Genomic DNA, 26963 nt, shown 5'->3' with positions numbered 1-26963 from the left:
AGTTTTCTCTCCAACTCAGAGTAAAATCTTAGCCAAAAGTTTGAAAAATATCAAAAAACTAAAGGCTATACAGATCTAAAGAAGATAAGCAGATCACAAAACCAATGTCAATAAATGCTTAGGGCAAGGGCCGGCAAATTTTTTTCTATAAAGGGACAAGTAGTATATATTTCAGGCTTTGTGTGCCAGCCAGTCTGTTACAACTACTCTACTGTTGCAGCACAAAAGCAACCGTAGATAATAGACACACATGCGTGAATGTGGCTGTGTGCCAACAAAACATTACTTGTGGACACTGAAATTTGGGTTTCATAAAGTTTCCATGAGTTGAGAAATATTCTTCTTTTAATTTTTCTTCATTTGAAAAGGTAAAAACCATTCTTGGCGCACAGATCAGTATCAAGGCTGGCAGAGGACCACATGTGGCCCTCAGGCTGTAGTTTACTGACTCCTGGCTTAGGGCCATGGGATGAGGGAATTGGGGAGGTGAAGTGAGGAGATAGGGCCGGAAAATTTCAAAAAATAGCAAAACATGGTTCCTGCCAATGGGAATTTATCACCTCGAGGACCTCAAAAATACACACTTAAAGTTGCTTAAGAAAAATTTAAGAGCAGTATAAGGGTAAATGAGTAATAAGTACAGTACGCAACTGATGAAAAAAATTGCTAAGCAGATACAAAGTCTAAAAACTAACAACAAAAAAAAAGCCTAAGAAGGAGGTGTGGTTAGTCTAGAAATGCTTGCTGGAGAAAGTGTCTACTGAGCCTGATTTAAAGTTGGTGGTGAAGAAGGACAGAAAACATTTTATTCAATTTTATGTGCTTCTGTGTAAGGCCCTCAATTAGGCACTCTAATTGTGTAAAGGTGAACTAGGCACCTATCCTGCCTGAAATTACATTACTCAGTACAATATAGAAAGCGCAATGTAATAGAGCTGAAATACTAATCAAGATCCATGAGAAGTAAGAGGCTTCAGAGGTTCCTTCCAGGAGGAAAATGGGGGAAGGTTTTATGTTGACTCTGTTATCTAAACTGGTTCTCGCAGAGTGGGAAGGATGTGGACCCAGGGAAGTAACACAACAAAACCTTCCTGGGAGTGGTACAGCATGAATCATTCCACAAATAACGTGGAAGCTATGGCCATCAAATCGGCGTGCATAGGCAGATCTCAGCCACGACTACGAAATATCAGATCAGTCATTATGCCACATTTCTGAATGGTTAATAGTTTATTCCTCACATTCATGCCTCAGTTTAATTTGTTAGGCCTAAATTTGTGGTAATAATACTAAAAAAAAAAAATCAGCCTGCCTTTTCAATTTCCTTTAAAAGGCATAAAGCAGTCCCTTAAAAGTACATGTAAATCTGTTTCTGATTTTTTTTTTTTAAGATGCAAGAATTAGAAGTGTGGACAGTGTTCAATAGAAAAAGGAATCTTTGGAAACAGTCAGTTTGCATGAATAAGGATTTTCAGGCTTCTGTATTTTATCACTCAGCATTATCTTGAAGCATACATTTATGCTTGGTATTATATAGCCAAATTTCATCATGGATGAAAAAACTGGCAAGTTATATAGTGCATGCAGGTTCCAAAATGTATTTAGTCCACGGATTCATGCTGTCCTCTTTGATGCAAGTATTACGTTTTAGTACATATGGCATATTCAGAATTTAATGAGGGTGATATACAGCCATCCAGATAGACTGACTGGAGTGTGGTAGAAAATCATAGGCAGAAGCTAGTAGTTCCAATATATGGAACCTCAATCTCTGAAATAATTTTGATTTCCACCTAGAGTGAATGTTTCTCAGGCATTTTAACAGAGGACACAAACATATTGGACTCCCTCCCTTCTGCATGATTAGGTCACACAGTGTTTTAGATAGAAAACCACTGGGCAGCCATCTGTTCCATGCTCCTTAGAGTAATTGACATCTCCTGAGTACCAGTCTCAGTGCTGAAGTTAAGCTTTATATACAAGATGCGGCTCTGAGGATTAGGAATATTTCCCAAAGATCCAAAGGAATGACTGCCAAGTGTCTCTATTTAAATGCCCAGTGCAGCTTAGAGGTGACTTTCTTTGACTTAAATAAAAGTTTAGTGACTCACTGTCTTTAACTCCAGAAGTGTAAAGGATATGACGTTCCCTTTCATTATTTGTTACACTAAATTCTGCCAAGGTCACAATTTGGCTGATTATGTGCTAAGTGTTTTCCTATTTTTCTTTTTTTTCTGGCTTCAAGTCAGTCCATCTTACATTATTTTCAGTCAGATATAAGGTCTTTGTAAGGCTTTAATTATTTTAAAAAATGCAATATATTGTATTTCTTTGCTAGTTCTAAAAAAAAGCCAATTTTTCTCAAATTATCCTTTGCTATCAACATGAGAATGAAAAATAAAAGTTTTCCACTTCCAGCGATGGCATGATCATTTACTTACAAAATTCAGTATCACTGTAAGAGACATTGAAAGTATGTGTTTTGTGCTATATAGAGAGCTAAGGAAAAGAAATTAATTTGCTCTTAGAATAAAAGTCAGACTAATTTCAGCCTCTGAGCAACGTGCATGCCTCTGATATTCCACGCAAACCCAAAAATGCCTGACTAGATTTTCTTTGTAGCCTCATCTCTGCCATTGCTCTCACAAAGATACACAGCTCAGTGTGAGAAATATAGTAGTTTGCAAAATGGTATTTCATCCTTTCCTTAGCAACCTAAGAAAACTTTAGATTGATGGTGCTTTTTGATAAACTAAAACATGCATCAAGTAGTGAACTAGAATTATTCCTAATTTAGCTGAAGGGAAAAAGAAGAGAGAGAGAGTCTCCCAAAACCTGTCACTTACAGTGACAGCTATAGAGCCCTTGATAAAATGGTGATCTCCTCAGTGTGCTAATAAGGACCACTTGAGATTGCTAACTTTTGAATCCCCAAGGTGCCAGTGTAAACATCAAGGAGAAACTCAGCAGGGGTGCTGCAGTTTCTGGAAATATAGTGGAGACGATAAGGGGAGGATTGATCTTGGCAAGCCTGCTGCTGGGGGTCGGAAGAGGTTAATTTCTTCACTGCTAGCAGTGACTTCCCACTAGTATTTCAAGCTCCCACAAAACTACCCAACCCAGGCCCCAGGAATCTAGAATTTACTTTTCATTGCTGGAACTTGCTGCAAGAAAAACCTAACGTCTAAGAAGACTAACACCAGGCATTTGTCACTTATGCAATCTAGGCCAGACTGTCCTGGCATAAAAACTACCCATAAATTCACCCAAGAAGAAGGGGTCCTAATATTTATTGGGTGCTTTCAAGGTGTAAGACACTTGAATATATTTTACCTTATTTACTATTCCCATCCCACTCACCCCCCCCACCCACCCCCATGCACACAACTCTGAAAGGTAGTTATTATTAGCTCCTTTCTACAGATGATGAAACAGACTCAGAGGTTAAGTAACCATCACAAGTGCACAGAGATGGTAAGTGGTGCAGCCAAGAATTGAACCTACATCTGTCTGAGTCTCTAATTCATGCTTTTTCTACCAGTATTTGCTGGGTTAATTTTTGGGCAATTGTGTCAATTCATATTTGAAGGGAAACTTAGTACACTGGCTGTCACCAGCTTGATCCAATGTAAGAAACAGACATCAAATTTAAATTAATTAATCCTTGCTTAAATTTTTTTTTATCTTTTACTCAAAGGGGATAAATTAATGTAGAAATAGAATTTTCAAAGTCCTTGTATTGTGAGGCATGAATATAGTAGCAATTTGTTTTATTCCCAGTCTGCATTGCTGAATCATGTCTATTCAGAATAGCCATTTATATATACCAGCGGGAGGTGGGGAAGGGGGTTAAATGATCGTGAATGTACTTCACATTTAAATTCTCTTTCTGTGTTAATACAAGAGTCCCAGTGACTCAGTCTTCAAAGCTTTAGGACAAGGCAATTTTTTAGTTCAAATCCCAGCTCTACTGCTCTCTAGCAGGCATATAGTCAGCACTCAGTAAACATTAGCTGTAATTGCTACTATTAATATCAGTCAGCACCACAAAGAAAATATATTTCAAATTTTACAATTTTGGAATTGCTGTGTGGCGAGGTGTTCCTATAAAATATGTGCTATGATTTTTCACCTAAATCTAAATATTAGTTAATGCCTGTAATGATTCTTTTGTAATTTGTTTTTTCATAAGAATAGGGTACTTTTTGCTTTAATGCCTTTATTTTCTTTAATCATCTGACATTGGTATGGGTAATAATTCTGAGTTTTTCCTTGTAAATCACATAAAAAATTAACCCAACTGATACAGGGTGTTTGAGAACAATTCTGATTATTGGCCGTTCTGCTACATTTAACTTACTCCAGTAGTGGTACCTCAGAGTTCTTCCCTTCCTTCTTGCCTGGGTCTGCCAAGTCAGTTTGTCTAGCGACTTGTATTTTCTACCCTTTTAAGTAGTTCTGGAAGTTTGGAACTTTCAGCCCACATCAGCAGATTTGCCCTTTTGCATTTGGCAAGAATCGGAGTTTGCCATGTGTTTCTAAGTAGAGGTGGGAGTATGGTGTTATAGAGATTGATGTCAGCGTGACTCTGGAAACAGTGATTGTTAGATAACCAGTGAATTGAAGCCAGAGAAGAGAATTTGGAGCATTATTTTTAGAGCTGATTGTATTTGTAGAGATCTACAGCAATGTATCTGTTGTTTTTCTTTGAGTATTCATCTTTAGGATAAAACAATACACCTTTAAGAGACATCATATAACATTATCCATCAACTGAAGCTTCGGAATAATTTGGCCTGGAAACTAAAACACCCTGAACCTGATTTGGATTATACAATGTCTTTTTCTTAACTCCCTAAAATTGTGACTACATTTAATTATGTGCTTTGAAAGGTGGTGGCAATTAGGTGATTGTACTCGTCCTTCTTCCTGAAAATCCAGTTGAAAATAAAAATTGGTAGGCTGGGCGGGGGGCGGTGGGAGATGTAGGGCTGGAATTTAAATTTTCTTTTGTTAAATGATAGTGTGTACTTTTGGAAATATGGCCAGAACCATTTAATAGAATGTTGATGTGTCCACATGTGTGAATTTTCAGATTACTGGAGTGAGAGTGACAAGGAAGAAGCAGATACTCCATCAACACCCAAACAAGACAGCCCTCCACCCCCCTATGACACATACCCACGGCCTCCCTCTGTAAGTTAACAACAGGAGTATACTTAACAGAAATTTATGTAGTAGATTGTGTGTCAAACTTTGGGTTTCTGAGGGGGAAAGAAAATTAAAGGTCTAAAATCAATAAGGAAATATTTTTTAAATATATGAAGAATGTTTAATCAGGAGAAACAGTCACCACAGATTCCAGGCAGTATAAATAGCTAACCAGTTTTATTAGGAAAATATACTGTTTGTGTCAGACTAGCCTTCATAGAAATACCAACAACAAAAAAAATTTTTTTAGGAAAAGATCTATAAATTAACCGTACTAAAACCAAACCGAAATGAAACCCGTTGCCGTCAAGTTGACTCCAATTCACAGTGACCCTATAGGACAGAGTAGAACTGCCCCATAGATTTTCCAAGGAGCAGCTGGTAGATTCAAACTGCCAACCTCTTGATTAGCAGCCGTAGCACCTAACCACTATGCCACCAGGGTTCCACACTAATAAAGTTCACTCCTATGTCCTTTAGAAGCAACTCGTGAAGATCAATATTACATCTGTATTGAACACGTTTTGGTGTGTTACTTTTGAGTCAGCAGTGGGATCAGATTTAATGTATATGTTTCTGTGCTGCTCTGGAATTCTTAAGCCTGTGTAAATTATTTGTGTATAGAGTGTACTTTGGTTTTTTTAATCAGGTAAACAACTGTCCTGGTTTGCTTGGAACTATCCCATTTTTATGCTCATACCCCATCAGAATTACCGAGTATCTCAGTAGTGGCCCAGTTTAGATAATACATTACATGATCATGCTAACCGTAAGAATCCATTCTGCCTCTCTTGGGACTGTGTCTCCTATATAGGAAATGGAAGCTGGATTTAGGCAGCAATAACAGCCAATCCAATTCAGCCTCCATATTACTCAGGGTTCAGGGGGAGTTTAATAAGAAAAGTACTGTGCAAGATGTTGCTATAATTTTAGGCTACTTCTCAGCCTTGGTTGTATATAAGAATCACCTCTGGAACATTTTCGACATGGAGATGCTCAGGCCCAATATCGTAAATCAGAATATTTACTGAATAATAGTAAGTCAGAATGTTTGGGCCTGTGAATGGTTCACTGTACCAGACTGTGAACTCTTTGAGAAGAGAGACTCTGTTCTGTTCATCTGTACATTCCCATGGGCTGGCACAGCACTGGCACTTATTTATTAAGTGCTTAATAAATATTTCTGAAATACATGAACGGGCACTTTTGGCTAATAACGAAAAGGGAAGCCACATTTTTAATAAAAGTGCTTGATGACGGAGGAGACGTGGGGAAAGCTGCAGAATTGCCCCATCTGTATGCACATTTCTTTAATAAAGTCGGTACTTTACCTAATGCAGCAGAGTGCAAGGGAGAAGCTATAGAAAGAAAACAAGGAAGTTGGTGACAAATTTAGTTTATTGTATTTTTCCTGTTTCCCTCAAATGTCATGATCTGAACAATTCCTTTAAAATGTCTATGAAAGAGGAAGAAAGGAAACCTTCAGCTTCACTGAACAGCCCTTTAAACTTATGAATTTCAAGAAAGAAACTACTCACAATTTTTTAGACAAGTGGAAAGGTAACCTACTGCCCACAGAAAATGCCAAGTAATTTCTTCTCCTTTACCCAGGGGAGCAGCACAGCTTGTCCTGGCCTCCACCCCAGCTTTATTTGTGATGATAATATTGAATAAATCTGACTCCTCCTCCCAGAAAGGGGCCTGGGCAGGTTTGTTAGCCCCCAGAGCTAGATTAAGGCTGTTGCAGTAGGGGTACCTGCAAGTATTTTATACTGTTCACTTGACGTCAAATCTTTTTTCTGGACTAGCCTTTGTACTATGACATATATTCTCAAACTTTGAATTCCAGGGATAAAAATTTTCTGTTTTTCTTTGGTGCTTATGTACCCTGTAGCGTCTGTGCTCAGGGCAAGTGTTAATCCCCATCAGGGTATAATCTTATCTGCCTACTTTTTTTTTTTAACTGTGATAAATATACATGTGAAAAACAATTGCCACTTCAATGTTTTGAAAATGTACAAATCAGTGCACTTTAATTACGTTCATCGTGTTGCTCCTTTAGCGACTGATTTATTTCACTCAGCATAATGTTTTCAGGGTTCATCCGTGTTGTAGCATGTGTTAGGGCTTCATTTCTTTTTTAACACCCTAGAAAGTGCCTGAAAATTGACAAGACCATAAGGCAGCTTTTCCATGAAGAAGAGGAATGATTCTGTTTGTTTATCGGCATTTTGTTTTCCTATCCAAAAGGTTCTCTCTTTGCGCTCATCTCAAGCTACATAAAATCTGGAAGTACAAATTTGGGGAACAATACCTCTTCAGGATTTCAAATGTGTAGAAATTTTAAAACCAGAATTGTTCAGTTGCTGAACATTTTTTAAGCACTCACATGTTCTTTTACTTTTATTGTTGTAAAATTTTGCATTCATGTGTCAGATTTTTTTCATGAGAGCCTAGTGTAACTGTATTTCAATATATCCATGCCTCTATCTGTTGAAATGTAAGCTGGGGGCTACTTTTGAGATATCTGAAAACTGGAATAGTTATTAACTTCACTAGATAAGAGTCTGCCCACTTAGGTATTATCTGGTGACAACCCAATGTATTCCTCAGGGGTAGAACTGGCCTGTTATCTCTGAAGTGACTTATCAGGGGCTCCTTTCCATCCTCCGCAGATGAGTTGTGCCAGTCCTTACGTGGAAGCAAAACACAGCCGGCTTTCCTCCACAGAGACCTCTCAGTCTCAGTCTTCTCATGAGGAGTTTCGCCAAGAAGTGACTGGGAGCAGTGCAGTGTCACCCATACGCAAGACAGCCAGTCAGCGCCGCTCCTGGCAGGATTTAATTGAGACACCACTGACAAGCTCAGGATTACACTATCTTCAGACTCTGCCTCTGGAGGATTCTGTCTTCTCTGACTCCGCGGCCATCTCCCCAGAGCACAGGCGGCAGTCCACCCTTCCAACTCAAAAGTGCCACCTACAGGATCACTATGGGCCATATCCCTTAGCTGAGAGCGAGAGGATGCAAGTGTTAAATGGAAACGGGGGCAAGCCTCGAAGTTTCACTCTGCCTCGAGATAGCGGGTTCAACCACTGCTGTCCGAATGCGCCTGTTAGTGCCTGTGATCCACAGGACGATGTGCAGCCAACAGAGGTGGAGGAAGAGGAGGAGGAGGAGGAGGAGGAAGGGGAGGCAGCAGGGGAAAACGTAGGAGAAAAAAGTAAGTATGTTTATGAAGATTCTTAGCCTGTATATAGAAAGTCTTGATCTTTTCAAACTTATTTTAAGAAAATAGAATTTTGTTTCTTTTTTTCTTAAAATAATGGTCTTGCTGCATAAGAAGTTAGGTATACCTTGATGCCTTACTTTCAGAACTTCAGTAACTTGGGAAAAAATGATGAGCAATGAAGCTTATATCCCAGGACACCCACAGCTAGAGCAAATAATTCTTTTCTCCAACCACCCATTTGCTTTTTCTTAACTTCACTTATCCACTTTCGCCTCACTTGCATGCATCATCCCTTTGGCCCACAGTGGTTGACCCCCGAATCTGGGTTAAGGAACTATAAACGTTTATACCAGAGTGTTAGAAGAGCTTTGGCTGGATAAGTGAACACACACACACACGTATCTTCCATTTTCACTGTCAGAAGATTTAAAGGAAAAATTGAAAAGGCAGTTTTTTCAACAAGAAATTTCACATAGCATTTCTGTCAACTCCAAAGAGCTGAGCTTGTTTCTAGAAACCAAGTTACCAAAAGCATCCATCTACTCTCTTGGTATGTATGTTGATTGCCAAATTCGGTTTATGTGCATCAGCTCTTAAGGGAGACAAGTCAATTAAGTTACCCTCTGCCTTGTTAGCATTAAGAATATGTTTACTAGTGATCAAGCTCTTTATCCAACGTGCCATACCAAGCATCTGTTTATAACTAATGTTGATGCGCCAGTTCAGAAACCCACGCTGGTTGAAGGAAAAGGCTGTAACATAGTTATTTTAGTGTAGAAATAAAATCTAGGCTTGGCTATAAATCCTGAATGTAAAATGAAAAAGAAATTAGTTATGGAAGAAATAGTATACACCTGTTTGCATCTCTTTACTCAAAATGAAGTTTGAGTCAGTTATTGCAGCTTACTTGAGCCAATGTTGATGAAGCCACAGCTACTGGTTTGGTCCCCCGAGGGCCTTAGGCTCCTCTCTTAAGGGTACAGACTGTATCTTTGAACCTATTTGGCAGGTACATGGGACTTTGATTACAGGATGTGCTAGTGAAAGTTCATCACAACTGGAAAAACAACTCAAAGCTCACAGGTTACCAACAGGTCAGGAGCCTCATGTCGATGTCGACCTTGGCTCATTGAAAATGAGAGTCACTTTGGAGATTATTGACTAGAGAATACAGCGGGCTTCCTTTTAGGGTATGACTCTTCATTGGATTATTTAATGGGAATGAAATCACATCGTTCACCAACAAAATATAAGCATCGCTTATGATAAAACTCATATGTTAAGGCCATTTCCATATGAAGTATATTTTAGCCATAATCTCCAGGAGGAGCATTATAAAAGGTACACTGTTGGTACAGGGAAGGTAATGACCATCCATTACCTGCCAAGCCCTCCCAACATTCACATTTATTAGAGATCATATAAGAGTCTTGTGAAAGAAATATTTAGGAGCCATGCTAGGCTTCTGTAGGAGTTCTGGCAAGCATGCTAATTCATGTTTAATATTACAGTTATTAGCAAAAAAAAAAAAAACAGGATTAATAAATTGTTTTCTAAGATTTAACTAAAGATGAGTTAGAAACTCCACTTCCACTGTCATCCAGGTGCTACATAACAGCTATAACTCAATATGTGAGGTTTATTTATTATTCTACAAACATATTGGAGAAAACACTTCATCTCAGCCATTTTTAAATAAATTGTGTTAAAATTAGGCACCAAAACCAAAAAACCAAATCTGTTGCCAGAAATGAGGCACAACAACAAACAAACAAAAGTTTTGGTTTGAAACGAGGCACAGCCCTCGAAAATAGAGAATTCTGATGGGCAAACATCCCTACAGGTAGAAGTCACTGAAGCTGTCTTTTTTAGGGCAAGCTAGTTACCTAACGCTCCCTCCTAGCCATAGTGTAAGGGAGGACTAGAAAGGAGAAAGCGTGTCCCAGAATGTGAAAGGAAAGCACGGTGCCTTTGCTGCCCTTCCTTCAGGTTTTTTAGTGCTCCACTGAGCATCTCTCGTTAGATTGCTTTTGATGTTTTTTCTTTTAGCATCTCTTAACTTTTTCTGTTTTTCTGCATATTAGATTTATTTTTAGCCATGTAAATGCAATCCTGGCGTGATTTATTTTTTCTTAAGGTTCCCAGATGAATTAAGTGGGCAGTTATTCAGTACTTCCCCCTACCCCCCACCCCCAGCCCCCAGCCCAGTGGGCTCTTTCTTTGTGGAATAGTTGTAATAAAGCAGAACAGTCCTAGACAGTATGTCAGTAAATTTGTTATTGCACATTTTGTCTTTATGAGTAAATGTTGTAGGACAATTCATGCTATTTCAGTCAGATCTGCTTCACTAAAGGTGGTGGGTGGTGTACCATCTTTCAGGCCCCATTGCTCTCTGGGTGTTTTTCCATAAATCTTGCCACTTGATGTCTCAGTGTACTTCAAACTGTTCTCAACAGAGCAGTGCATTTCTTTCTTGCCCAGAAGATGCTTCTTATTTAATGGAATATGTATGTTCGCCTTTCTAGTGATGGTTTTTCTGTATTGTTATTTCTAATATTTAGGAACATGCAGTTTGATGAGCACTTCTTTTGGGAAACATCAGCTTTAAAATCAGTGTTTTCAAAAGAATCTTGAAGGCTTAGTGAAGGGGATGTCATGTTCATGGCTACCCTGGATTGGCCATTGGGAGTAAATATTCCAGGCTGCATATTCCAACCAAGCTGCCTGGTGTTATGTCAACAGAGCATAAGTTATACATGGGAAAGGAGCCGTGGCCATTACATCAGCCTCAGACTTATGTGCCTGCCACCCACCACACAGCACTCTGCTGCTGCGTGGCTCAGCAGGCAATTCAGGTTCTGGAAAATGGAAGTCCAACAGCAGTGTGTTACTAACTATCCTTCTGAGGCCAGCATTTGGTTTGACCTACTAAAGTGAATTTGTACTAATCAAGTACAGACCTGCAGAGAAAATAAGTTTAATGTCCCTGTCTCCAAACATTTTTCTCAGTTTGCCAAGAAATTAAAAATAGGAAGCCTCAGGCAGGTCGTGGGTAGGAGTAATAGGAGAAAAAAAAGGAAACCATGAAAATATGGACTTTTATTTTTTTATTATTTTTTTTTACCTTAAGGGTAAAGAATTATGTCATCAACCAAACCCCTTTCTATAATTTATGTTACACTTTACCTTAATATAGAGCTTATAAAACAGCCTAGACAGAAGCAAGATGTTCTTAAATTCACGGCCTAAATGTTTTTCGATTTCCTTATAGATATGGAATTTGACCCTGCTTATGTGGTATAAATTTAGCCCTTTTTTTTTTATGAGGTATAAATTTAGCCCTTAAGACAGATTTCAATCTGTCTTCTCATGGCTGAACTACCTTTTGTCTTATTTTTAAATTTAATTATTTAACTGACTCATTCTGCTATTTTTCCCAGACTGAACTCATTTTAGTCTAAAGTGGATGGTACTAAAAGTACACAGGTGAGACCTGTCTTGTTTTCCTTTCACTGAAAAGTCAGCTTGCATATTAATTATCCTGACCTACTTCAATGGCATTTGGGAGATGTGACAAGTAATTTCCTATCATCCCAATTAGCAGTTTTGAAGCTTATTGAGGTGTGGGCTTTACATACCTCTGCTAAATTAAAGTATAAATTATGTCAGGTTGTATAGATTCTAAGAAGTATAAATCAGAAAAATGTGGGACAAAGTATAAAAACACATTTCATTCAGAAATCGTCTGCCATAACACCAAAATACTGTTTCAGGTAATGCATCTTGAAGTCTGCTTCAATATCTCTCTCCTTTGCCATACTGGGCAATTTAGATGAAGTTTTTGCCAGATTTATCCCTTAATCCTGCTGACTTCCCCCGGCAGTTATAGAGGTACTGTTTCCTAGCCATACATTTTTGATATTTTCATTTACTCAATGGAGTTATAATGTGCTCTTTTTCATTGTCTTGGGGATAATCTACCAGTATTCTCAATTAATTTGCACGTATATTTAGCTAGGTAAAGCAAAACCTAGGTCTCTTTTTTTGGCAGAGGAGGGTGAGGGGAAATACAGTCTGTTACTTTGTAGCTACTATATGCATCAAGTTATCTGCCTGATAAATTTATTGACGCTTTCAAAATGAGATCTGCTGAGAAATAGATTTTAAAGTCATTTGTAATATCTAACATCCTTTGTGCACCATTGATAACTTAGGAGCTGCCCAGAATATGCAGCTCAGTGGCTTAGTATCCTAAATGATCTAGCCAGAGAGGCCGGATAATGACTACCAGTACAGTGCAGAAGAAGATGCATTAATCCTCTTCAACCACTTTAACAGTCCTAGAGTAATTTCCTGAAGATTTTCTAAAAGCCACGAATGTTATTCTGAAGAACATTCAGGTATGAGATGTGTGTGCAAAGGGAAGATATTGCCAGAATATGAAATCGTGTTGAAAGGAAAAAAGGAATAAGTTACATATAAAGAAAAATGTTGCAGCACTTTGCACTGTTTTATTTGTTGTCAAGATAAATTATCCACAAACAAAGAATTTGGAAGACCATAATCATTAATAATCTCAAATGATAGTTCCGGTCTAAAGGGAATAGATGTTGTTATGTGCCACCGAGTTGATTCTGACTCATAGTGACCTTACAGGACAGAGTAGAACCGCCCCATACAGTTTCCAAGGCTGTAATCTTTATGGAAGCAGACTGCCACATCTTTCTCCCTTGGAGCAGCTGGTGGGTTCAAACCGCCGACCTTTTGGTTAGCAGCCAAGCGCTTAACCACTGCACCACCAGGGCTCTTTCAAAGGGAATAGATAGAGAAGGATATAAGCAAAGTGAATAAAAAGACATGCAGTACAGTCAGAAAGAAGTTTAAGGCGGCATCCTTGGCTGGTTATGTAAAAAGTACATATAAAGAAAATATGCAGAAACATATATAAAGTAATAAATATTCTCTCGATACCTTATTGTCTGATTTTGAAGACTCTTAGGGAGACATAAAACACTGAAGATTAGATATAGAGTCCAGCTATAATTCTGATACTGGTCATAAAAACAAAAATTGGGTTTTTATCAAAACTCCCTGGTTTTTTGGCTTAAATAATGAGGAAAAGTTATTAGCTTACAGGGAGGTCAGAGGTGGGGCTGATGTGGGGTAAATTTAGTGGCTTTACGACGTCAGGACTCTGAGATAATTTTGCTGTAATGCCAAGAGGCTTCCCTCCTTGATCTCAAGCCTCAAACGACAGCTCCAATCATCCCTTCTCAGAAGACAGCATCCAAAGAGCCAAAAGCCAGGCCCTATCTTTAGTCCTTTTGGTAAGATCAAGGAAAACTCTCCCTGGATTCTTGCAGCAGATAAGTCCCCACATCTTACTGGCCAAAGTTTCACCATCAACATGACCATGCCTAAACAGCAAGGAAAATGAAATCATTGTGACTAGTTTAGATGAAGTTGATTACTTTTTAAGATCACGAAGAAAAGAAGTGACCAAGCTGCTTGTCATTACTTTCTACAAGAGCAGCTCTGCTACTATGTGTGTTATGTCTTCAAATTTGTTCATTCAAGTAGTGTTTCACTCTTTTAATACGTATATGCAAACATATACACCAGATCATATCACATCGTTAAAAAGTCTTGGCACTGTAGAAGCGCTAGATATATGAAAGAGGGGATAAATATTATACAACCCTGAAAATGTGGCAAGCCTGATATCGTTATTGTTGACTTTTGAATAAGCATGTTTTACTATAACTAATAAGTGATCCTACCTTAGAATACAGTCTTTGGGACATTCTTCAGTTCAAATTCTTGCTTTGTCACTCTGCTACTTGCAAGTTGTGTGATTGATCAAGTTACTTAACACCTTGACCTCATTTTTTTAATCATTAAATCATATAACAGTGTCTATCTTTTGAGGTTATGTGACGATTAAATAAGATAATGCTAGTAGCCATACCTGACACATCGTAAGTGGGTCCAATGTTATATATGATTATGTAAGTGTATGTAGATTTTATGCAGATTTGAATTTAGGCAAAGAAGGCAATTACAGTACTTAAATAGTGAACTGTTGTTGTTGTGTGCCCTCGAGTCAATTTCTACTCATAGCAACCCTACAGGACAGAGTAGAATTGCCCCATAGTGTTTCCTAGGCTGTAATCTTTATGGGATTTTTTTTAATCTTTATGGGAGCAGGCTGCCAAGTCTTTTCTCCTGCAGAGTGAGTGGCTGGTGGGTTCGAACAGCTGACCTTTCAGGTAGCAGCCAAGTGCTTAACCATTGTGCCACTAAAAAACCCCAGAAAACCCCACTAAAGAGTGTTTACATGACTACATGACCTATCTTTGTTCACTTCCAGCTATTCAGTTGAGCCACACGAATTGCTCTTTTTGTAGGTCACAGTGACAAAATGTCAGCAATTTTGTGTGTTTCCATATCAGCTGTATTCTAGGAGCTAAAATAGAAATTTCTCTCATTTCACATTCTCATCACTCACTACTTCTTCTGTTTTTGACTGTGGACGTTTGGGAACTCAAAAGAAACCTTGAATTCCAAAAGCAATAACCTCATACATATTTACTGAAATATGTATTTATAGGTCTTGCCATCAGGGTCTCAGTTCAAATGTTTTCCCCTCAGAGAGTCCTTCGCTGACAATCCAGTCTGACCCAGATGCCCCCGCTCCCACTGCCCCCATTCATCCTCTGGTACCAGTTGCCATTAAGTCAATTCCGACTCAGGGACCCCATGTGTGTCAGAGTAGAACTGTGCTCCACAGGGTTTTCAGTGGCTGAGCTTTCAGAAGTAGACTGCCAGGCCTTTCTTCTGAGGCAACTCTGGGTGGACTCAAACCTCCGACCTTTTGATTAGCAGCCCCATCTCTGGTACATTCTCCTCTTTTATATTCTTTATACCTTTGTCACTATGGGCATAATATTATATACTGTGCACTAGTTTATTTTTCATCTCCACCCACCAGAATAAAAGCTGCTTAAGAGCTGGGATTTTATTCCCATCTTATACACCCAGAGAAACCCTGGTGGTGTAGTGGTTATATGCTACAGCTGCTTACCAAAAGGTCAGCAGTTTGAATCCGCCAGGCGCTCCTTGGAAACTCTATGTGGCAGTTCTAGTCTGTCCTGTAGGGTTGCTATGAGTCAGAATCGACTCGACGGCAGTGGGTTTGGTTTGGTTTTGGTTTTGTACACCCAGTGCCTAAAACAGTAGCACATAGTAGGCCAGGCACTATTGAATGAATGATAGTGTGAGAGAACAAATAATAACTAACCCTTCTGGTCACTAAATTCCTTTCTATTTTTTAATAAACTTATTGTTTTATTCATTGTGTGATATAAAACAGGAATCAAAACATTGCAAAATTCTTCATTTTTCGATATTTTGTAAAAGGAAAGACGGGGCTGCATCTGTACGGCATACCCTTTTCCTGCCGACAACCACAGAGCTGGAATGTTAAGAACTACTGCTCTTTGTATTGTGGCTCATTTATAGTCACGTTCTCTATGTTGAAATCGTTCTCCTGTGTTACTCCCATGTCAAAGATGAAGGCCACAAGGCTATGCCATGTAAACTAACTAGCTCATTGTCATAAACAGAATTAGAAACCAGATTTTCCAGCACCCCTAGGCAATTGCTCTTCCCACCAAAATATGGCACCTATGGAGGGAAGAAGGATGACTCAAATCACTGTCAGTGCTCAGTTTACAGGCCTGGGTCTCCCTTGAAAGTTGCCCATCACCTAGCTTCATCTTAACTAGTTTGCAAATAGTATCAAGCTTGCAACTTGTACTTGAGCAAATAACCAGTAGCCACGCATCAGCCCAGGGGAAAAAAAACTCAGCAGTGTTAATAAGTAATGAAGCCAGATTTCAATGGCAAAAGAATAAATTCTAGATGCTACAGAGTCACACCTGCACAAGATGCAGCTAGATAAGAATTAATGTTCACGTAAAAGGATGGTAACCCCTCACCAGCATAGGAAAGACTCGTTGTTATTTATGATTTGTTTTACCAAGAAAGAAGGTGATCATCAGGGTCAGTCACAATATTACTCGTCACTATTTCCACACATCGAAAAAGGAAACCACTTTTCTTCAGATAAGTAACAGCATGTTGTCAGTTTCTCGGTAGAATATTTTCTAGCTTATTTTATACTCTGTCCTATAAGGTTGCTATGAGTCAGAATTGACTTGATGGCGGTGGGTTTGGTTTTTTGGGTTATCCTAAGGTCAGTCTCCTTTTACCTTGGTCACCCTTGCCAGAGAAAGCTGAAGGTCACAAACACCTCATTTTTGTCCCTCTGCATATGAATCTGCCTATGTGGGTACCTACCCGAAGATGGTAGGTTAAAACATAATAGTGTTATACTCTAACACATACCTTGGGAATTTTAAAACTTCCCCATTTTTTTTGTTGTTTAATTCACAAGTAATAACTTGCTTATTGCAAAATAAATACATACATAATACAGTGATAAAAGTAAAAAGCCACTCTCTCTCCTTCTTACTCTCCAGAGGTAACTACTGTCAAAAGTTAAGGTTTTAAAGATTAATTCTGGTATATAAATTTATTTTCCTCATATATCTTTTTCTTGTAACTCCATGTGAGCAGGGAAGTGAGGAACGGTTTAGTTGATTTGCAATTGGTGTTTTTCTCTAAAAGTGTTTTGAGAAAACCTTAGCTTATAATATAAACAACAGTCTTGTGGAATAACTTACCTACTACCACAAAATCCAACCCTAATCCTAGAATTTAATACCCTAGAAAATGCAACCCTTACCTCTTGGCGTTTTTAAAAATAATATGCCTTGGTACCATATGAATTTTACCCTTCGTCATGGGGGTCTTCCAATACTGTCAGTTTATCCCAAAACTGTGTGATGAAAACAACAAAGTCATCATAGCCAGTTAACCCTAAATAAATACCAGTTCTAGGCTTCAAGAGCCAGAAAGGAGAACTCTGATGAGCTTCAGAACCACTGAGTCTGGTGGTCAGAATTTACCTATGGCTTTTGGCTGCAAGTTATAAAACACTAAACCTTCCGCTAAACCATCTCCCTCACTTATTTTTTCCACCATTCTCACTAGTTCTATTATTCTTAGACTTTATGTTTAGCCAGAGGCTCATCTTAGCCATAATATTAGGTCTTAACAGTTCAATCTATTGTGCCCTGAAATTTTTCCCTTAATTCCTGTTAACACGGTATTCAATGAGGGAAGAGTGACCATTATTATATTTTTAAGTGCAGAAATGGCAATTGGTCATAAAAAATTATGCTTTAATATTTAACCCTCATACTTGAGAACTTCTAGAAAGTGCTTGTCTCAGGAATATAATATGACAATTTCATGTATGGTAGTATTTGTTTCTGTTATAAGCACAAAGTATTTCAATAAGATCGACTCTCTGGGTTATTTTCCAGAAATTTTAGAATACTGGAAAATAAGAATGATAGTTATTAAACTAATTGATTCAGAGCTAAAAATTCTTTAACATTCTTAGTCATTGATTCCCTAACATTTTAATATCTAAATTTAACCTATTACAGTGTAAACTAAATCCCTATATTGTACTTTTGGTTTGCTGTATCAACATATATTCCAATTCATTATTATATATTAAATTCACTCATTCAACAGACATTGATTATTTATTACATGTTAAGTACTATATTAAGAGTATATCTATCTTGTTGCTAAACTCCATCACAGAAAAGATGTGGACAGCAGAGAAAACATACATAAATTTGCAGGTACGCAGTGGCCAAATTAGGTAGGAAAAATCACATTTAAGCCACAATGAATGCTAAGCAACAATAATTTATTTTTTGGTTTTAGTAATTGGTTAACAATTTTCATGCAATATGAGAAAAACGTTTTCATGATTTCTGAAATTGGGCTTAATTAATTTGGATCAGTATGCTTTTCTTAATAGATTTGTTGTTCTAATTAACACTAGGTAAAGTTTTAACATTATGCTCCTAATAACAAAGCTCATAGCATGTGGAATAGGATTTCAGGGACTTTTTGATGGATGAAAGAAGCCCTGGCGGCACAATGGTTAAAGCGGTGGACTGCTAACCAAAAGGTAGGTTGTTTGAAACCATCAGCAGCTCAGTGGGATAAAGATGTGACAGTCTGCTTCCACAGAAATTTACAGCCTTGGAAACCCTAAGGGGTCTCTATGAATCAGGATCCACTCGATGATTTTGATGGATGAGGAAAGAAATTACTTAACAAGATGAGGTAAAGATTGATTACAGCTGTAACATCTTGCGTTGCTAATTAAATTGCTTAATTATGGGGAAAGAAAGTATACCTAGCTCTTCCATAAGTCTACTTACAAAGAAATTTTATAAATTATTTTTAAGAAATAAGATACCTCACACTCCAAGACATCAAAACATATGGCCACTGTAATCAAAACAGCCTGATACTGGTTCAACGATAGACACATAGACCAGTGGAATAGAATTGAGAGCTCAGAACTAAACCCAGCCATCTGTGGACAACTGATTTTCGACAAAGGGTCAAAGTCCATTCAGTGGGGCAGAAACAGTCTCCTTAATAAATAGTGCTGGCAAAACTGGATATTTACCTGCAGAGAAATGAAATAGGATCCATATTTCATACCATACACAAAAACTAACTCGAAATGGATCAAAGACCTAATGTTACACCTAAAACGATAAAATTCCTGGAAGACAACATAGGGAGAAAACTATGGGACCTAACTTTTTGTAAAAATAGGATAACAAACATTACAACAAACGGACGAATAGAAGACAAAACAGATAATGGGACTTCATAAAAATTTAAAACTTATGCTAATCAAAAGATTTTATTAAAAGAGTAAATGGACAACCTACAGACTGGAAAAAAATCTTCGGAAGCGAGTTATCTGATAAAGGTCTAATCTCTAAAATCTATAGAAAACTGCAACAACTTAACAACAAAAAGACAACCCCATCACAAAATGGGCAAAAGACATGAACAGAATCGTCACCAAAAAGAACATCCAAGCAGCCAACAAATATATGAAAAGATGTTCACTGTCATTGGCCATTACAAAAAAAAAACCCAAACTCGTTGCCATCAAGTCAATTCCAACTCATAGCGACCCTATAGGACAGAGTAGAACTGCCCCATAGGGTTTCCAAGGAGCAGCTGGTGGATTTGAACTGCTGAGCTCTTAACTACTATGCCACTAGGGCTCCACTCATTAGCCACTGGAGAGATGCAAATCAAAACTACAATGCGATAATGCAATACCATCCTAACCCAGCTAAAATGGCACTGATTTAAAAAAAAAATGTTGGCGAGGGTGTGGGGAGATTGGAACCCTTATCCATCGCTGGTGGGACTGTAAAATGGTACCACCACTATGGGAAACGGTTGGGCACATTCTCAAAAGACTAGAAATAGAGCTACTCTAAGATCCAGCAATCCCACTCCCCCAGGTATATACCCTAGAGACCTAAAAATAATGACACAGACATATGCACACCAATGTTCATTGCTGCTTTATTCACAATAGCAAATGAATGGAAACAACCAAAGTACCCATCAATAGATGAATAAACAAGCAAATTGTGGTAAATACATACAATGGAATACTACGCAACCATAAAGAACAATGATGAGTCCGGGAAACATTATAACATGAATTGACCTGGAGGGCATAATGCTAAGTGAAATAAGTCAAGCATATAAGGACAAATATTGTGTGATCCCTCTTTTATAAGAGGACAAGAATAGATAAATATAAAGAGACCAATGTTCATCAGTGGTCACCAGGGAGGGAGGGTGGTGGGGAAAATACGCTTTATACCGTAGAAACTAGTAATTTTTGGTGATGGGAAAAGTGGCACTGAAAGTGGATGTAGTGAGCACAGCACAACCAAAGTAAAAATGAGTGTTCAAGCATATGGGTGGGTATAGGCAAACTGGTGTACGGCTAGGTACAGGTGTGTACATAGGTAAGAACAGATAGCATATAAATACAAATAGTGGGTGCAGGCACATATATTCATTGAATACACAAAGACAGATACTCCTTAAACATAACCAAACACCTTCCAACATTGGTTTTCTGGATTTGAAGGCTTAGGACCATAGTCTTGTGGGACAACTCAGTCAATTGGCATAACATAGTTCACAAAAATCATGATCTGCAGCCTAGTGAAATAAGTAGCATCCTAGGACTTAAAAGCTTGTGATGTAACTCTGAGTCTCTTCTCACCAGGAGCAAAACAATAGGAAGGTAACCAAAAGTACAGAGAAGAAACAAGTTTACATGAGCCATAACCTCATCTACCCTGAGACCAGAAGAACTAGATGATGCCCGGCTACCACTGCTCACCATTCTGACCGTGATCACGATAGTTGGTCCCAGATAGAATAGGAGAAAATATGCAGCAAAACTCAAATTCTTATTGAAAAAAAAAAAGCCAGACAAACCTGGAACAGTAGAGAACAGAGGATTCCCTGAGACTGTCACACTGAGACTGTCTTTAAACCTAGAACTGAGTCTATCCCCTGAGACCACCTTTTAGCAAAATAGCAGAGTGGCACACCAAATAAAATAAGATTGGTATCCTACTTAAAAACCATCAATATGAGACTAAAAGGTCAACAGTTACTCAAAAGCAAAGATGAAAAGATAAGGGGGCAGGGAAACTAGAGTACTAGAAAAGGAACAAACAGAACAGAGAATATTGACACGTTGTGATAAATGTAACTAATGTCACTGAACAGTTTGTGTGGCAATTGTCAAATGGGGACCGAACTTACTGTGTAAACTTTCACCAAAAGCTCAACAAAATATTATTTAAAATAAATAAGTAAATCTGATAACATGAAACAGAGCAAATAATTCAAAGTACTAAGCTTCTGTGTTACCTGTGCCAATCATTTTCCCTAGTAACCAATTTATAATTTTATAGAAATAATTCTTGGAGAGATGTCACAAATTACTCCATTTTCATATTAAGGTACTGAGAATCACCCATGCAACATTTAAGAGACTGATTAGAATCAGGTGGGATCACTTTTAGAGCTATTTCTGATATGGCTCGTTCCTTAAACAGTATGCTTGGGAAATAAAAAAAAAAAATTTTTTTTTTTTTTGGGAAATACACATTTTGGTTACTCAACTGTACTGATTGACACAAATCAGATGTTTAAAAATCGATGAAATGAACATCATATTGTATTGACTATAGATTAGTATTTCTTTGATGTTTGAGAAGATGCTTCCTCATTTTATAATACAACCAATATGGAATTTAATTATGAGAAAAATCTATTAGTACAGGAAATATTAGCAGACTGCAAAATACAGAAAAATATATGCAGAGAAATTTGAATCTTAACATCTTTAAACAGTTTTTCACTCCCTTCTATAGTTAAAATCCCTAATCTTCCATGATTTTGAATCTGATATTTTTAATGTATTATTTCATTTTTGATAAACCATCCGTAGAAGGTATTGACTTAATGCCTAGATCTACACATTTAAGACGTGCAGACTTTCATGTCCCTGACTTTTATTGGTTCCTTTCATTACAGCTATTTTTCTTGAACTTGGTTATTGTTGTTATCCCATCACCACCACCCCCATGGCCTAATTTAGAGTCTATTCTGTAACTTATGAAATAGACTTTTTAAAGCAATCATCCACCTTGGGATTCTTGGTGAGAGAAAATAGCCTGTAACTTCCATATCACTAAACTTAAGCTTTATAGTTTCCCCCACCTCCACCCCCCCACAAGCATTTCTGTTGTTTTCTCCTTGTTCTTTAACAATGCCAGCAACACACAGGAGCTTTTTTTATGTTTACTCTAAAAAACAAAAACAGGGAGGGAGGAACAGCTTGGAATCAGTGTGGCATTAATACAGCCCTTCTGCAAATTCTAACAGTGAGCCTCACTTTGTGCTCTTGTCTTTCTCACACTGTATATAGTTGCTGGGCAGCCTTCTCTTGATTTAGCATCTTGGGTTCTAAGACTCATAATGATCTTTTATTAACCTAATTAAGAGGATTGTGCCTCGGCCCTAAAGGTAGAAAAGATGTTTACCATTCCAAAAACAAGTCTGTACAAATGGTTAATATGTTTGCTGACAATTAAGTTGAAGAAGCCTTGAATGCATCTTTAAATTTGTAGGTTTTTTGCGGGGGCGGGTAGGGGAGGATGTCTTACTCATCTAGTGTTGCTGTAACATAAATACCACAAGTGGATGGCTTTAACAAACTAATTTATTTTTCTCACAGTTTAGGAGGCAGGAAGTCGAAATTCAGGATCCCAGCTCTAGGGGAAGGCTTTCTCTCTCTGTCAGCTCTGGAGGCGAGTTGGGGTTTACCACAAATATTTTAGGGGGACACAATTCAGTCCATAACAGAGCATGCGTTACCATCAGTGGTGTTTCTCTGGTAAATGCTACAAAACCCAATATAATGCTTTACGTTAAGGTAAAGGATTCATGTCATATATATATATATTTTTTAATTGCCGTGGGTATATAGCTTGTGCCATGTTGTTGTTGTTGGGTGCCGTCAAGTCGGTTCCAACTCATAGCGTCTCTACGTACTACAAAACGAAACACTGCCCATTCCTGCACCATGCTCACAATCGTTATGCTTGAGCCCATTGTTGCAGCCACTTTGTCAATCCGTCTCATTAAGGGTCTTCCTCTTTTTCACTGACCCTGTACTTCACCAAGCATGATGTCCTTCTCCAGGGGCTGATCCCTCCTGATAACACATCCAAAGTATGTAAGATGTAGTCTTACCATCCTTGCTTCTAAGGAGCATACTGATTGTACTTCTTCCAAGACAGATTTGTTTGCTGTTTTGGCAGTTTGTGGTATATTCAATATTCTTTGCCAACACAATTCAAAGGCATCAGTTCTTCATCGTACAGCTTTTGCATGCATATGATACGATTGGAAGATACCATGGCTTGGGTCAGACGCACTTTAGTCTGCAAGGTGACATCTTTGCTTTTCAACACTTTAAAGAGGTCCTTTGCAGCACATTTGCCCAATGCAGTGTATCTTTTGATTTCTTGACAGCTGCTTCCATGGCTGTTGATTGTGGATCCAAGTAAAATGAGATCCTTGACAACTTCAATCTTTTCTCCATTCATCATGATGTTGCTTATTGGTCCAGTTGTGAGCATTTTTGTCTTCTTTATGTTCAGATGTAATCCGTACTGAAGGCCATGGTCTTTGATCTTCATTAGTAAGTGCTTCAAGTCCTCTCCACTTTCAGCAAGCTTATGCCATACTATATGTAAATATGCATGATAACTAGCCCTCTTACCATAGAACTAGGAGTTCCTGGGTGGCACACACGGTTAAGCTCTGGACTGCTAAACAAAAGGTTGGGGGTTCACACCTGCCTAGAGGTGCCTTGGAAGAAAACTCTGTCGATCTGCTTCTGAAAAGTTCACAGCCTTGAAAACCCTATGGAGCGCTGTTCTACTCTGCAGCACATGGGGTTGCCATAAGCCAGAATCAACTTGACAGCAACTGGTGTTCTTACTGGATACTATAGAACTTAGGGGCCCTGGTGGCACAGTGCTTAAGAGCTCAGCTGCTAACAAAAAGGTCAGCAGTAGGAATCCATCAGCTGATCCTTGGAAACCCTATGGGGCAGTTCTACTCTGTCCTGTAGGGATGCTATGAGCTGGAATCAACGGCAATGTTTTTGGTTTTTTTTAATAGAACTTAGAGTTTTAAGCACTTATTTTTATGTTCACCCACTCACCCAATACAGAAATACTTTTTACATATTTAAAAAAATTAATGTTGAGCCTCTGCTTGAATAATTTTAGAGACACCAAGCTCCCTTGCTCAAAAAGGCAGGTTATTCCATGTTGGACAACTCTAGTTAGAAAGTTCTTCCTTGTATTGATGCAAAAACTGACTTCTTATAAATTCTCTACTTGTTGTGGATCTTGAAATGGTAAATTAGAAAAATACCAAGCAAGTAGTTGAAAAGCTGTCAAGTGTAAGATGGATACCATAGTCTTTGAAGTTCCAGAGGGCATAAGTAGGTGGAAGTCGTTACAGGGAGCCTGATTTTAGATCGATTTAAGAAAAAATTGTCAATTGTTGCATTTGCCTATAAGTAGAATAACTGGTCTTGTGAGTTTAGTGGGCTCCTTATTACTCAGAGTGTTGAAGAAGGGGCTGAATAACCAAATACCAGTCAGAGATTCCTGAATTGGCTGGAAAGTTTAACCTGATGTCCTCCTCTAACTCTAAGGCTTTATGGTTCTGTTCAGCTTAATGGTTCTCTTCAGTTTAATGGGAGCCCTGGTGACACAGTGGTTAAGAGCTTGGCTGCTAACCAAAAGGTTGGCAGTTCAGATCTACCAGCTGCTCCTTGGAAACCCAATGGGGCAGTTCTACCCTGTTCTGTAGGGTCACTATGGGTCAGAATCAACTCGATAGCACTGGGTGTGGTTTGGTTTTGGTTTCAGCTTAAATGGCCTCGCAGTTTGCTCTCACCATAGTCTAGCTCTGCACATTGTATACGTCCAAAACTATAAAATGGAATTGCATTATCTATCATAGATTTTGTAGTGTCTCCTCTGAACTAAATGCATATATTCATTTTAACTTTATGCCTATGATGTCAGTTCTAGATAAACTTGTCATCCTGGCTATCTTCACCTGTACTAATTGTTTCTTTTTAGCGTCTCCATGCCAAGTGTTGGAAACCCTGGTGGCGTAGTGGTTAAGTGCTACGGCTGCTAACCAAGAGGTTGGCAGTTCGAATCCACCAGGCCCTCCTTGGAAACTCTATGGGGCAGCTCTACTCTGTCCTATAGGGTCGCTATGAGTCGGAATCGACTCGACGGCAGTAGGTTTGGTTTTGGTTTATGCCAAGTGTACTAGAACTATTACAGTGATCTGAACACTAAATTTTAGTTAGTATGTATTAGTTTTAACCTACTCAGTGTTGGCTTATATAATGCTTTAATTTTACCAAGTCATAAATAGTATTCCACATTCGTTTATTTTTTAGCCTAAATATAACAATATACACTTATTTTTGTTATACTTTTAAGTTCTCCAGTCTTACTTATTCAATCTGTTAGGGAAGTTTGGAATCTGTTTTATCATCTATGATATTAACCTTCCCTCCTATTGTTGAATAATCCTCAAGTGCTCTAAGCATCCTTTCTATGTTTTTTGGCTGCTTCATTGATTAAGGAAAAAACTTTTTGAAAAGAAAGGACCAAGGACAGAGCCTTACAGTATACAATTTGAAACTTTATACGTTAATCTTATTCAGTCATTCAAAGTCATCACCTGGATTCACGTACTAGTAATATCATTCAATCCATATTATAATATCTTTATTCATAAGGATATCATGAGAATTTTTATCATATACATGACACACTGCCTATAGCATTCCTATAATCTCCCAACTTAGCAATATTGTTTTTTTAAAAAAAAAGTTTAAAATGCTTCATTTTTACAGAATCCATGTTGGTTTTTCAACTGAAATTAAAAATTAAAGCTTGTCATAGATTGAGGATATCAGACATACTCGTACATTGCCCCAACAGCACATATTTCAGGTGGTTATAGCCCAATTAAATCAAAGTGTGAGTAATATAAGGCATTAAGTTTCGGTAAGGCAGAATATTAATTCCTATGTAATAACTATCTGCAATGAGATTACTGAATTTTTAGAAAATTGACCCAGAGATATTATAAGAAATCAGATTTTCAGTGATTAGAAAATGTTTATTTAGAATTAAAACTATCTCAACTCAGTTTTCAAAAAAGATTAAGGTAGAAGCATGTCATATTCTAAAAATTAAAAAAAAGGAATGAGCAGTTGGGTAAATCATTTACGTCTTTGAGTAAAATATGGCTACTCTTTCTGTTTTCAGTATTTTATGGGAATACAAGGAAGAGTACCTATATAATATGGTATTTTTAAGTGTTAAAACAGTAATTAAGGGTTATGTCATAGTAGTAATTCTTTTGCCTGATCCATATGGTACAGAAATCTAGCTATTCAAAATCTGTTTAAAAGACTACATTTTGGATGTAGCGATAAACCCATATCAAGCAATTTGGCTGTAACCCCTTCCAACATCTTCCCAAGTTAGCAAGATGGTAAGGTAGTTCCTTCTAATTGGCTTCAGTCGATAGAGGAGGACCTTTAGAGAGTGTATTTATAGTTATCATTAAAAACTCAGCCTAAAAAAAAAAAAAAGCACTCAGTCTGGGTAAGGTTTTGACTCATCTCATCTCCTAATACTCATGTCATGGGAATAACTCGAAAAATCTAGGTCATTCCAAAGAAAACGCCCTTTAGCAACGGTTAGACTATCATTTCTCATGATAGTCTGTAGCATAGCAGTGCCAGAAATAGCACCCTTTGACCTCAGCGACCTATCTTCCTAAGGTTCCCCTCTGCCACATAGTTTCACACCAAAGACTTCAAGTAGATCTTATTTCAG

General features: G+C 38.0%; 1 protein-coding gene across 7 annotated transcripts in view; it reads left to right on the top strand.

Moving 5' to 3' along the window:
* CNKSR2 (connector enhancer of kinase suppressor of Ras 2) overlaps positions 1 to 26963 on the top strand; it is a 276951-nt gene that overhangs the window by 221678 nt on the left and 28310 nt on the right. For all 7 annotated transcript variants that reach the window (XM_049871591.1, XM_049871590.1, XM_049871589.1 and 4 more), the window contains 2 exons: positions 5096 to 5196; positions 7887 to 8433. In XM_049871591.1, coding sequence (XP_049727548.1) covers positions 5096 to 5196; positions 7887 to 8433 — 648 coding nt within the window. The remainder of the gene's footprint in view (positions 1 to 5095; positions 5197 to 7886; positions 8434 to 26963) is intronic.

This window comes from Elephas maximus, chromosome X (assembly GCF_024166365.1).
Source record: "Elephas maximus indicus isolate mEleMax1 chromosome X, mEleMax1 primary haplotype, whole genome shotgun sequence".
NCBI lineage: Eukaryota > Metazoa > Chordata > Mammalia > Proboscidea > Elephantidae > Elephas > Elephas maximus.
The sequence above is the reverse complement of the archived record's forward strand: the minus strand, read 5'-3'. Positions and strand labels throughout refer to the sequence as shown.